Genomic DNA, 14432 nt, shown 5'->3' with positions numbered 1-14432 from the left:
TGTTCTTGTGCTGGAGCGAGCCATCGCCTATACCTTAAAGACAGGAAGAAGACAACGTTAGGACATATAAGAGCTACATGTCATTTGTGACAAGTTATACAAGCTTACCTTGTCTCTGTTGTAGCCCATGTGCCTGCCAGGTCCCTTTGCAGGGCGTCCATGGGAAGGCCCAGGTGAACCTGCTGCAGCTCCTTTCTGAGGTCCTGCTGCCTTCGGCATTGACGGGAAGCAAACTGACCTTTGCTTCCCGTCTCTGAAGTACTCTGTGCCACAGACAGAGGGAGAGTATTGCGGGTAGTGGTCTCTCACATAGTGAACATCTTGCCAGTGGTCCCGCCCCTGCTCAAAGCTGCTGCTGGCGTGAGTGACTGTGCCGGGGGGATACTGGCCAGTCAGGAACATGTAGTCGTAGTGAGGATAGAAACCCCAGCCATAACGCATCGGCCCAGGCATCGGCCCAGGCATCGGTCCGGGCATCGGGTAAGGCGGGCTGGTGTGGCTTGGTCCAGGAGAGTTGTAAAGTGGTGGCAGTGGGGGCTGGGAGCCCGTCTCCTCCGTCTCACTCTCAAAGTCACCGGACTCAAAGCTGTGCTCAGAATGGGCCAACTCTCCTGCCTGGTACAGAGGTTCAGGTGGTGGAAAAGGTGGACTAACGTAACCTGAAGCAGCAGCAGCTGGCCTTGCCCCACCAGAGAAACTTGGAGGTGCAACAGCCCATTCAGTTTCTGAAAGAGACAAGACCACAAGAGTTATTTGACCTGGCAATTGAAACCATTGGCAAACCCAAACCAAAATTTCTAGAGACATGACCTTTAAATATTAGTCGCAGCTACCCAGTTGCCTAAAACTCATGTTTACAGTAGTTTCTTTCCACTGCCGTCCAGAAAGTTTAACATTTGTTACCTCGAGAACCAGGGTGATGAGCAGCTCCTGGGGGTACAGCACCAAATGGCCGTCTCTCGCTGCTGTGTCCTGACTCAGCAGGTCCTGAAACAGAGCTGAATGCAGCAGGTGCAGCTGGCGCTCTATGAACAGCAGGCTGAGGTTCAGGATGTGGCACCGGCTGGTAAGATCCTCTGGAGACAACTTCAGCAGGGGCATTGTACGACGCATCTCCAGGCGCATAGGAGCCAGAAGAAGCGCCATAGCCATAGTCGTTTGTGTGACCACCACCATAGAAGCCCGAGGGGTCGTTGCCTGAGAACAAGAAAGGTTAATCAGAAGTGAATTTAAACAACGGTTTAAAAACACAAATAAGTCATTTACCTTTTTTGACAGGGCCACAGTGTACGCTCACAGCCAGCAGAGCAAAGAGGGAAGCCCTGAAACAGTTTTAAAGACAAGACAACAGAATGAAAAAAAAAAAAAACTTTACCAACAAGAAAACAAAAGGCTACATAAGAGCACTACTTACCCCAAGAAAACCTGTGCAGACATCATGTTGAATGCCGACACTGAAGACACAGTGAATCATGGAGGCTTATAAAGGATGCCACCCTAACTAGTTAGAGTTTAATGAGCTAACCATGAGCAGCTGCTGGTCAGTGGCTCCAGTGAAGGCGGAGCAAACAGCATCACTTAGTCTAAACGAGGATCAGGTGCTGCCTTATCTCACTTTGTGCCCACGCTGATACATAAAGAAATCGTGTTTTATTTGCCTGTGTATCACAATGTCAGCATCAAGTTGCTGTTATAGGATTTAGACTGGGCCATACAAGTGCAAAGACGATCACAGCAGCAGAAGCCTTGACACCTAACTTCTGAACTCCAGTGACACCTTGAGTTTTGGTTGATGCCCAGAAAGACCACTGCCAAGTTTAAATCACGATCTGAGTTTAGAGAGATGGTTTTGAAACAAAATGCAGTTGTCCACTGGGTCAACTTAGCCAGTTACATTAAGGGAAACATGGTGTGGCAACTTGGTAACACTTTACAATAAGGTACACAAAATTAGAGTAGTTAATGAGTAACTAATGAAGAACTAATGAGGAACTAATGAGTAGTTAGTGAGGAACTAAGCTACACAAAATTACAGTAGTTACTGAGGAACTAAGCTACACAACATTACAGTAGTTACTGAGGAACTACTGATTAATTAACTATTAGTTAATGGTCAGTTCTTCAGGAACCCCTGATCAAATTTCAGAGGAGTAGTTACTGAGGAACTAATGAGTAGTTAGTTAGGGAAATGAGATACAACAAAATTACAGTAGTTACTGAGGAACTAATGATTAACTAACTATTAGTTAATGGTCAGTTCTTCAGGAACCCCTGATCAAATTTCAGAGGAGTAGTTAATGAGGAACTAATGAGGAACTATTAATGATCAGTTCTTCATTAACTCATGATATAATTTCATAGAAAGTTAATCACAACTTGATGATTAGTGAACTAGTTACTTCATCAGTACAGAATCATTACTCAGTAACATGTCCAGTAGTTAACCTTTATGACCTAAAGTGACACATAATGAGTGGTTTTTCATTTCTTCATCTTCATCTTTACATTAGTAGTTCCTTAAAAAATCACAGACAGCAGGATTCTTTAGAAGATTTTATTCATTAATTTCAGACCACATACACATCAATATGACCGTCCATGTTGCCTTCGAAATAAATATGATAGTTTGTCACGTGTTTGGTAGGCTAAATGAATGTATCATGGGGCTGTGTAGTACTGTATACTGATCACACCATGGTTCACAGTAAAGTTGTTTGAGGTGCACAAAATTTAGAGTAGTTATTTACTATGAAACAAATTTGGAATGAATGAGGAACTCACTATTAGTTAATGGTGAGTTATTCAGTAACTCCTAATCAAATTACTGAGGAACTAACTATTACTTAATCATTAGTTACCCTTTTTGTGTACCTTAAGGTAAAGTGAGACATCAAAATGAGTAGGTAATAAGTACTGAATCATTACTGAATCATTAGTTACCCTTTTTGTGTACCTTATAGTAAAGTGAGAAATCAAATTGAGTAGGTAATGAGTACTGAATCATTAGTTACCCTTTTTGTGTACCTTATAGTAAAGTGAGACATCAAAATGACTAGGTAATGAGTACTGAATCATTACTGAATCATTAGTTACTCTTTTTGTGTACCTTATAGTAAAGTGAGACATCAATATGAGTAGGTAATAAGTACTGAATCATTACCTAGTCATTAGTTACTATTTTTGTGTAAGGTACACAAACATTACAGTAGTTACTGATGAACTAATGAAGAACCAAAATAATAATTTGCCTCTATGTGCACCAAAATAACTTTTGTCTTCACGGGCACCAAAATAAGATTTTACCTGCACAGGTACACCAAAATAACATTTTTTTTATGTCCACACACAAGAAAATATGATAGAATGTAAAAAAAAAGAAAAAAAGAAAAAGAGAAAGAAAAGAAAAGAAAAGAAAAACCTTTGTAGCTTTCTTGTTTTAATAATAGCCTAATAAAAAATAACAAGTGTGTAGCGTCCCCAGCTAAATGATGGTCACAAATGATGAAACTGATGGTTCACATTCCTTCATTCCATGGACCGTATTCAGTTGCAGACACACCGTAAGAGCTATGAGAAGAAGAAAATAAAATACAGTTACCTTTCCTTTTACATAAATGAAATTATTTTTAACTGCTTTTATCACATAAACAATCATGTAAGTTGACTCCCTTTTTATCTATTTAATCAAAAGACAATATCCAAATGGAGTGCTGTATTACCATGAAATAAATATTTTTAACCGTTTGTTTTTAATCCAATAAACTGTTTTTAACCTTACCAGACCTCACATCAAACAGACAAAACAGTCCTGTTGCATTAATAAAATAATCAACGAGTTAGCTTAGCTGTGAGATGGAGCTAAACTAAGCTAACTAAGCCGAGCTGGCCAATGCTAATAGCTACCGCTAACCACAACATGTTCCATACATGAGACTATCAATGGCGACCAAACTCGAGCCGGACATAAATATAACATGAAAAGGTAACAAAAACAAACCTTGTGCCCCTTATTAGCCAGGTGCTAGGGCGTTTCATGTAAGTTAGGCACACTTTTAGCATTGAAGACACTCTGGCCTTGCAGACACACTGCCGGTAAAATCCGTAGCACCGGAAGTTTATGAGGTCTCGGCGAGACGCTTTCAAAATAAAAGCACTGAATATAACGTCGGCTTAATATATAAGAAATAAAGCCCTGACCTTGACTAATGTTCAGAAACTAAATAAATAAACATAAAAACAACAAATGAAGTAGGCTAATGTTCTTATCATATTAAAGTGGAGGTGAAGCAGCCAGCCAATTTAACATAATTCATTAAATGGATTTCCAGTGTGCTTAAACTTAGACAAACTAACACATGAAACACAAGCATTTAGGAGAAAATGCGAGTTGAAAATTGCATTTTTTAGCTAGTGCGCCGCCATCTTGTCGTTCGACTGTCCGTGACGTCACAGGGTTGGTTGCCTCCGCTGGCTGACGGCCACAGACAGTGAAAGTGAAGGACATAGCTACAGACAGAGACGGTAAAACATGACACTGTGGAGGCACTGGATTAGAAGAGACACAGAGGAGACCTCTACTGTGTTGCTCCTTCTGTGAACTAGTTTTACAGTGTTAAAAACTAGAAAAAAACCCTCTTTTTTCATTAACTGCCGCTAAGGAGCCGCCGCAGCAGCGGAGCTGTTATCAAGACTCCTCTGCTGATCTTGGAGTGATCGTTTCTTACAGCATGTTTACATCAGTCTGGATGTGGTCCAGAGGAAAATTCTGATCAACTCTGAAAGTTGATCATTCACCGGATCAACCGACAACAACTTGACTTTACTCCGACAGTTTTCAGTTTAGCTGCCACAGCCCGTCCTCCCCCCGACCGGCCCACGTTCACACCGTGATAAGCATCAGTCACCGCGGGGGAGACAGGCTGGACCCTCCGGTCTCACACCGAGGGATCACACACACACACACACACACACACACACACACACAGCAGCGATCTGATGACAATGGTATTAACTGTAATAGCGCCCATCACCAATAAATAAGAAGGGAAGATCTCTGATCTCATCCTCCACACACCCAGCCCTCAGCAGAAGACTATTCAAACAATAAATATGTCTTACCTTTACAACAGGTGTCCAACACAGTCAGCAGCAGCAGTCATCCAGCTCCAACAGTTTAATAATCCACCGATATTCCCGTTTACATGGCGTTCCTCGCAGCCAGCGCGGCGTTTCATTCATTTGCATTGTGTGAAAAAAAAAAAAAAAAATTAGCGGCGGCAGCAGCCGTGTTTCTGATCAACCGGACCTGTGTTGTCCGGTTCCACCGCGTTGTTTACTCCCGGTGCAACGTTACTTCCACACGGACACGGTCCGTGCGGCTCGGACGCGGTGTGTCGGACTGTCTGGACCTCTGGACCGGTGGTCTGGACTCGGTACCAGCAGCAGAGAGGCTTCACTGTCTCTTCTGTCAGCCTCTCCTGTCAGGAGCTGAAGCTAAAGCTAACGCTAACGTTAGCTAAAACTTTTTTCACACAATGCAAATGAATGAAACACCGCGCTGGCTGCGAGGAACGCCATGTAAACGGGAATATCGGTGGATTATTAAACTGTTGGAGCTGGATGACTGCTGCTGCTGACTGTGTTGGACACCTGTTGTAAAGGTAAGACATATTTATTGTTTGAATAGTCTTCTGCTGAGGGCTGGGTGTGTGGAGGATGAGATCAGAGATCTTCCCTTCTTATTTATTGGTGATGGGCGCTATTACAGTTAATACCATTGTCATCAGATCGCTGCTGTGTGTGTGTGTGTGTGTGTGTGTGTGTGTGTGTGTGTGTGATCCCTCGGTGTGAGACCGGAGGGTCCAGCCTGTCTCCCCCGCGGTGACTGATGCTTATCACGGTGTGAACGTGGGCCGGTCGGGGGAGGACGGGCTGTGGCAGCTAAACTGAAAACTGTCGGAGTAAAGTCAAGTTGTTGTCGGTTGATCCGGTGAATGATCAACTTTCAGAGTTGATCAGAATTTTCCTCTGGACCACATCCAGACTGATGTAAACATGCTGTAAGAAACGATCACTCCAAGATCAGCAGAGGAGTCTTGATAACAGCTCCGCTGCTGCGGCGGCTCCTTAGCGGCAGTTAATGAAAAAAGAGGGTTTTTTTCTAGTTTTTAACACTGTAAAACTAGTTCACAGAAGGAGCAACACAGTAGAGGTCTCCTCTGTGTCTCTTCTAATCCAGTGCCTCCACAGTTTCATGTTTTACCGTCTCTGTCTGTAGCTATGTCCTTCACTTTCACTGTCTGTGGCCGTCAGCCAGCGGAGGCAACCAACCCTGTGACGTCACGGACAGTCGAACGACAAGATGGCGGCGCACTAGCTAAAAAATGCAATTTTCAACTCGCATTTTCTCCTAAATGCTTGTGTTTCATGTGTTAGTTTGTCTAAGTTTAAGCACACTGGAAATCCATTTAATGAATTATGTTAAATTGGCTGGCTGCTTCACCTCCACTTTAAAGGTAATTTACAAAGTGTCATTTGTCTTTTATTTTGGAAACGAGATCATCATTTCCTGTGCACCTTTACTGTGAGGAGCAGTGAATTCACTTGGCACAAGAGAAGCAATTGACCATGCCACAAGAGAAGCAATGGACCATGCAGGGAAAAGCAAAAGAAGGAAAATCCCATTTCGACGATATCTCGAGGATGAGGGTGTGACCGTACAGTGATATTTTAATGGTATCTGTCTTCTTTTTTTTTGGAAGATGTGTAAGATGACTCCTCAAATTTTACTATGCTAACTTTCTCCAAAGTGACCTAGCATAGCATCGATGCTATGGTCGGTTAACAGAATGTAGCATTGATGCTACACTTGCACACGTTGTACAAAACATTAAATAACCTGTTAACTGCATCTGAATCGCGGGATTCTTTGCTTTCCGAGGGTCCTTAAATGGTGCCTCTATGAAAGTATGCTCAAGTGTTGCATTGATGCTAGCTCGGTTTAGCTCTGTTCCCTTACCATGTGGTTACATGACGCATATCGTCCCTTGTTGTCATAGAGGCACCATTCGAAAAATCCTGTGATTCAGATGCTGTTCACAACTCGTCTCTATCATATACGGTTCATAAGTTATTTAATATTTTGACAAAAATGTGCAACCTCAGCATCAATGCTATGCTCGGTTTAGCTTCTTTTCCAGTGTCACGTGTTGTTGTAGAGGCACCATTCAAGGACCCTCGGAAAGCGGATAACCCCCCGATTCAGATGCTGTTCACAGCTCGTCTCTATCATAAACGGTTCATAAGTTATTTAATGTTTTGTAAAACATGTGCAAGCGTAGCATCAATGTAACGTTCGGTTAACCAAACTACGGTCAGTTTTAGAGGGCTAAATTCACTTTGGACAAAGTTATCTTACAGTAAATTTGAGGAGCAATCTCACCGAATTTGTATATTAAAAAAAAGAGAGAGATACCATTAAAATGTACTTATACTGTACGGTCACATCCTCATCCTCGAGATATAGAACGTCTCTGATATAGTTGAGATGGGAGCTTCTGCTCTTCCTTGCTCTGTCCATTACTTCTCTCATCGTCGTCAAATGAATTCACTGCTCCTCACAGTAAAGCTGCACAGGTGAGCCACCGGAATTGAAGATCTTGTTTCCAAAATAAAAGACAAATGACTTTTTTTTTTAAGCAAGTAAGTTACAAAGGTTTTTGTTGTTGTTTTACATTCTATGTCATTTTGGTGCACATGGAGGCAAATGATTATTTTGGTTCCTCATTAGTTCATCAGTAACTACTGTAATGTTTGTGTACCTTACACAAAAATAGTAACTAATGATTCAGTAATGATTCAGTACTTATTACCTACTCATTTTGATGTCTCACTTTACTATAAGGTACACAAAAAGGGTAACTAATGATTCAGTACTCATTACCTACTCAATTTGATTTCTCACTTTACTATAAGGTACACAAAAAGGGTAACTAATGACTAAGTAATGATTCAGTACTTATTACCTACTCATTTTGATGTCTCACTTTACCTTAAGGTACACAAAAAGGGTAACTAATGATTAAGTAATAGTTAGTTCCTCAGTAATTTGATTATGAGTTACTGAATAACTCACCATTAACTAATAGTGAGTTCCTCATTCATTCCAAATTTGTTTCATAGTAAATAACTACTCTAAATTGTGTGCACCTCAAACAACTTTACTGTGAACCATGGTGTGATCAGTATACAGTACTACACAGCCCCATGATACATTCATTTAGCCTACCAAACATGTGACAAACTATCATATTTATTTCGAAGGCAACATGGACGGTCATATTGATGTGTATGTGGTCTGAAATTAATGAATAAAATCTTCTAAAGAATCCTGCTGTCTGTGATTTTTTAAGGAACTACTAATGTAAAGATGAAGATGAAGAAATGAAAAACCACTCATTATGTGTCACTTTAGGTCATAAAGGTTAACTACTGGACATGTTACTGAGTAATGATTCTGTACTGATGAAGTAACTAGTTCACTAATCATCAAGTTGTGATTAACTTTCTATGAAATTATATCATGAGTTAATGAAGAACTGATCATTAATAGTTCCTCATTAGTTCCTCATTAACTACTACTCTGAAATTTGATCAGGGGTTCCTGAAGAACTGACCATTAACTAATAGTTAGTTAATCATTAGTTCCTCAGTAACTACTGTAATTTTGTTGTATCTCATTTCCCTAACTAACTACTCATTAGTTCCTCAGTAACTACTCCTCTGAAATTTGATCAGGGGTTCCTGAAGAACTGACCATTAACTAATAGTTAATTAATCAGTAGTTCCTCAGTAACTACTGTAATGTTGTGTAGCTTAGTTCCTCAGTAACTACTGTAATTTTGTGTAGCTTAGTTCCTCACTAACTACTTATTAGTTCCTCATTAGTTCTTCATTAGTTACTCATTAACTACTCAAATTTTGTGTACCTTATTGTAAAGTGTTACCGGCAACTTTTCCTTAACATTTCCACAGAATGAGTTCAGTCATCAGTAGTGCTCAAATTCAGACCAGATTTTCTTGGCCTTTTGACCTCGAGTGAGAGTGCGATGTACCATGTGTAGGCTGGCAGCTGACAGTTATGTCCTTAACACATGACAATGGTTTTCCATTTGCTAGTAGAGCACTTCCAGTTTAAAGTAGATGTTCAACCACAGGCAAAGGAGTGAGCTGTGACGCAGTGTGAAAATTCCATTCAATTTCAGTACTAGTGAGGTGTAATGTACCACCACTGCATTAGTGACTGCCTGACTGCCAGTTGCATGTGTTCATGTTCAAAAGCCAGTATCAGACCAGTACATTTCTCATGCACACATTCACAGCAAGGCTTTGACCAGCTTGACTTTTAGTCTTCAAGATGTGCTACTATGGCAAACCGTTTGAGCATTTATTCCATATCCTTGATATCAGGCGTCACTAGTTCAAGCATTGTCAGCACTAGTTGGACATCTGGTCACACTAGTTAGACATTTTGTCAAACTAGTTGAACAAACTAGTAACAACTTAAGCCTTACCAGTGAAGCCAAGAGCCACACTAGTGGCACCAAAATCCAAACTAGTCAGCTTATTGACAGACTAGTGGCCCACTGGGCTCAACTAGTAATGCTTAAAGTCTTACTAGTGATCTGCAAAAGCTCTGACTAGCTAACTAGTAGCAGCTATTCACCTCACTAGTTTAACCTCAAGGTTTTTTTTGTTTGTTTTTTTACACTAGTTAGGGGAGAGTGGGGTAATTTGTGCCATGGGGCAAGTAGTTCCACCCCTGTTATCTAGAAAACCATAGAAGAAGTTGGTCATGTGACCACATATTTTTGAAGGGGCATCCATTTCATTCATCCTATCAAGAAGGGAGACACATGGCTTGAGAGGAAAGCACATTTATGTTCAAAAAACAAGTTTTTGCCCTCCAAAGTAAAATTTCTATGATCAAGGTTTTTTGATTGCCGTGTTTGAACAATTATAGATAACTTTGAAAACAGTTCACACATGTTTTAGTGCTTCATTAAGCTAGACCACGAGTCTATACAGTTAGCATGATGCCAGCTCAAAACAGCTGGGGAATCCCTTTTTCTCAAAATGCTGGGCTTGGGGTAATTTGTGCCAAAGGGCCTGGGTTAAGTTGTGCCAGTGGCAGTGCTGTCTGTGTATAGGAGAAACATGGCAGTGGGCACTGATTTGCTTGAAACTTAACATGTGTGATGAGGGACTGCCCCTGAACACACCTGCCCAGTCTGGTTGTGCTCGTAGCCTGGTGGATGAACAAAACATTGTGTTTCTTTGCGCCACAGCCCCCAGCGTGCCTCAGGCCTCCGCGACTGCATGGGGACAAGCGAGGGTCCGATCTTCGCGGCTTCTGGCTTTAATTTTGTATTGAATGTCTTGCTTTTATATAGTATTATCATTTGTGAGATTAAAATGATCTGTTTTACTTCAATTATCAATGGCACAATTTACCCCAGTGTATTTTCTCTAATGGCACAACTTACCCCGCACCGGGGGCAAGTCCTGCTGTAACATGTTATGTCAAAATGTCATAAGTAAAAGAATGTTATATCAAAATGCAAAAAGGGGAGGAAAAAAAGCAAAAAAGATAAGATTGGGTGGGTAATGGGGGCAGGACTAGATAAGCTTTTGCTTCTCCCGCTTTCCCTTTCGGCCATGTGTATTGTATTATTTGAACTAGGATGAAGTGTGCTGACGATGATTTAAATTGACATGCCCGAAATAAACAAACTGATTGATTGATTGATTGAAGTTGTGCCACAAAACCACTTTTTTTTCTAAAGCTATATTTCTGAAACATTCAAGATTCAAAGTGATTGTTCCCAGGGATGCACAACATCCTAAACTATATGTACATATATTAGTTGGGGGCATTATTATAATCCCCTTGCTTTAAAGGCAATTTAAATAAAAATTGGCACTACTTACCCCGCTCTCCCCTACACTTGAAAGAGCCAAAATCACCAGTAGTGTGACTAGTAAGGATTTGCACCTTGCTAGTTAAACTAGAAAAAGTCTCCTTGACCTTATTAGTTAACTAATGGGGCTTAAAATGTTTACTAGATGAACTCTAAGATGCTCACTAGTCACACTAGTAACACCTTTTTCTGGATCTCCCTAGTTAACTAGTGAAGTAAAAACATTTACTAGTTGAACTAGTGAAAGCCAATATATCCCCTAGAAGATGTCAACTAGTGTGACAAAAAGTCCTAACGTTACATGTAGCTAGTGTGTCTCACTTGCTGTGCACAGTTGCCTACTAGTGCTGAGCAAATTGTTAGGCCACTAGTTCAAGGAATAGCCCTACATGTAAGAAAAACTTCCAACAGGTTTGGTCAAAACCTTTACATGTTCAGTGCGGAATCTGACTAGTGACAATAGCATCCACTAATTAACTAGTGAGATCCAAAAAAGGTGTTACTAGTGAGCATCTTAGTTTATTACAGGACAGTGTACAATACCATTAATCGAAGAGATGGTTGTACCAGATTTAGCCTCTAGGCTAATTTCCATCTGTAGTCCCAACATAAAACTCACAATAAAATACAGATTGCAAGAAAATAGCCCACGCCAGTAGCTTTCACTAGTTCAACAAGTAAACATTTAAGCCCCACTAGTTAAGGTCAAGGAGACTTAACTAGTAAGGTGCCAATCCTTACTAGCCACACTAGTAAGGATTTTGGCTCTTACAAGTGTAATTAGTGTAAAAACAAACTTGAGGTTACTAGCAAACTAGTGAGGTGAATAGCTGCTACTAGTTAGCAAGTCAGAGCTTTTGCAGCTAGTAAGACAGTAATACTTCAGTCCACAGGGGGGGATACATTTCATGGCAGGTGGAATTATTTCCCCCTGTAACTTTGGCTGTGAAAGGAAACTGCTCTTTCACCAAGGTTACTTAAAATGGTCTGAGTTACACACAGAATAAATGATTATGGTCAGAACCCTGTAACTTTGAAGGAAGAGAAACAATGTTGATCCGAGGCCAGCAATCTTGATTTGAAAAGGGAGTTTATTCAACAAAGTGTATCGTAGTGCATTATTTCAAGTTATAGTAACAAACGTGCTTGCCATGATACTACCTTGCAGAGGTGTGGACTTGGACTCGGGACTTGAGACTTGACTTGGACTCGAGTCCCGATTTTGATGACTTAAGACTTGCTTGATCAAATCAAAAAAAGACTTGGACTCGCTTGGGACTTGATGCCAAAGACTTGAGACTCTACTTGGACTTGAGAGCAAAGACTTGAGACTCTACTTGGACTTAACCCTCTTGACTTGAATTCAAGTCAAGTCACATGAAGCAAGCACAAATATTAAAATAATCACATCAATGTTATACTGTAGCAGCCAGTCAGAGACGTTCTATATGGAACCCACTCCTGTTATCAGTCTTGGCTGTATGATTAATGCCAACATACCAAAGCCAACCACACACATAAAGATAATCTGGCTGATTTTGCCCCGATTTTCCCCCTTCCGACCAAAGACAAAAATCGCCCAATTATCTTAGGCTTTTAAGATTATTTTATGAGATTCTGGTTCTGGATTGTGGTGTTTTAAGATTTAAATTCTCCCGACAATCGGCTCGTAAAATGGTTGGCGCCGACAATCGTAAATATTAAACATGTTCAATATTTACGATTGTCGGCTCCGATAATCGTGACCGTTTGGATCAAAAGTCGGCTTGTGTGTGGGAGAACTCGACAATCCTGAGTCACCGGCTCTGCGGAACGTGATGTGAAATTGAATGTAACCAATAAATAAGCGATCTGATGCAGCACACGTAGCATAACAAACCAGTGTGGCTAACGGCTCCATGGCTACCAAAGACGGTTTAATAGAGTATCTTTGATGGCTAGCATCAACAGAGAAGCTACGTCAGATCACATTCGATGACGCAAGATTTCTGGCGTGTTAATGTAGGCCTACGTCAGTTTTAAATAGCATAATAACTTAACAATTGAAGCGTGGTCATGATCTTTATGTATCATTATAATCGATTTGTTTGGGACTCGAAACAAAAATCTTTGGACTTGGTTGGGACTCGAAACAAAATCTTAGGACTTGGTTGGGACGCGAAACAAAAATCTTAGGACTTGGACTTGAGAGCAAAGACTTGAGACTCTACTCGAGACTTGAGAGCAAAGACTTGAGACTCTACTTGGACTTGCAACATAGGGACATTCTCCCACCTCTGCTACCTTGAGTAACTAATCATTTTGAGGGTGTCATTCAACCAATGTACCATCCCAAAAGTTCTGAAAATATTATGAAGGTTGAAAAGTTTAGTAGTGTGTTGTTACTATTTCAAATAGTAAGACTTTTTGTTCAACTAGTGGACAAAATGTCTAACTTTGTGACACTTGTTCAAATGACTTGAAGTGACACCTGATGTCAAGGATATGGAATAAGGTGCCACTTTTAGAGGTCAAAGAGCAAACAAGCCAAAGTACTTTAAGAATAATTTATTGTGAAAAAAACATTTGTTCTTGTGCTGGAGCGAGCCATCGCCTATACCTTAAAGACAGGAAGAAGACAACGTTAGGACATATCAGAGCTACATGTCATTTGTGACAAGTTATACGAGCTTACCTTGTCTCTGTTGTAGTCCATGTGCCTGCCAGGTCCCTTTGCAGGGCGTCCATGGGAAGGCCCAGGTGAACCTGCTGCAGCTCCTTTCTGAGGTCCTGCTGCCTTCGGCATTGACGGGAAGCAAACTGACCTTTGCGTCCCGTCTCTGAAGTACTCTGTGCCACAGACAGAGGGAGAGTATTGCGGGTAGTGGTCTCTCACATAGTGAACATCTTGCCAGTGGTCCCGCCCCTGCTCAAAGCTGCTGCTGGCGTGAGTGACTGTGCCAGGGGGATACTGGCCAGTCAGGAACATGTAGTCGTAGTGAGGATAGAAACCCCAGCCATAAGGCATCGGTCCGGGCATCGGTCCGGGCATCGGGTAAGGCGGGCTGGTGTGGCTTGGTCCAGGAGAGTTGTAAAGTGGTGGCAGTGGGGGCTGGGAGCCCGTCTCCTCCGTCTCCCTCTCGAAGTCACCGGACTCAAAGCTGTGCTCAGAATGGGCCAACTCTCCTGCCTGGTACAGAGGTTCAGGTGGTGGAAAAGGTGGACTAACGTAACCTGAAGCAGCAGCAGCAGCTGGCCTTGCCCCACCAGAGAAAATTGGAGGTGCAACAGCCCATTCAGTTTCTGAAAGAGACACCACAAGAGTTATTTGACCTGGCAATTGAAACCATTGGCAAACCCAAACCAAAATTTCTAGAGACATGACCTTTAAATATTAGTCGCAGCTACCCAGTTGCCTATTGCATCAAAACTCATGTTTACAGTAGTTTCTTTCCACTGCTGTCCAGAAAGTTT

General features: G+C 41.5%; 1 protein-coding gene across 1 annotated transcript; it reads right to left on the bottom strand.

Annotated features, from left to right (window-relative positions):
• LOC310992215 (uncharacterized protein) lies at positions 1 to 14393 on the bottom strand (the record flags this gene model as incomplete). The annotated part of the gene is made up of 7 exons (XM_083980234.1): positions 1 to 33; positions 109 to 725; positions 904 to 1197; positions 1267 to 1322; positions 13654 to 13808; positions 13855 to 14148; positions 14367 to 14393. 7 exons carry the CDS (start codon positions 14391 to 14393, stop codon positions 28 to 30), a joined length of 1449 nt encoding a protein of 482 aa, XP_083836360.1. The 3' UTR covers positions 1 to 27.
• Positions 14394 to 14432: the final 39 nt, after the last annotated feature.

This window comes from Trachurus trachurus (genome assembly GCF_905171665.1).
Source record: "Trachurus trachurus genome assembly, chromosome: 10".
NCBI classification, from domain to species: domain Eukaryota; kingdom Metazoa; phylum Chordata; class Actinopteri; order Carangiformes; family Carangidae; genus Trachurus; species Trachurus trachurus.
This window is presented reverse-complemented; position numbering and strand designations above follow the sequence as displayed.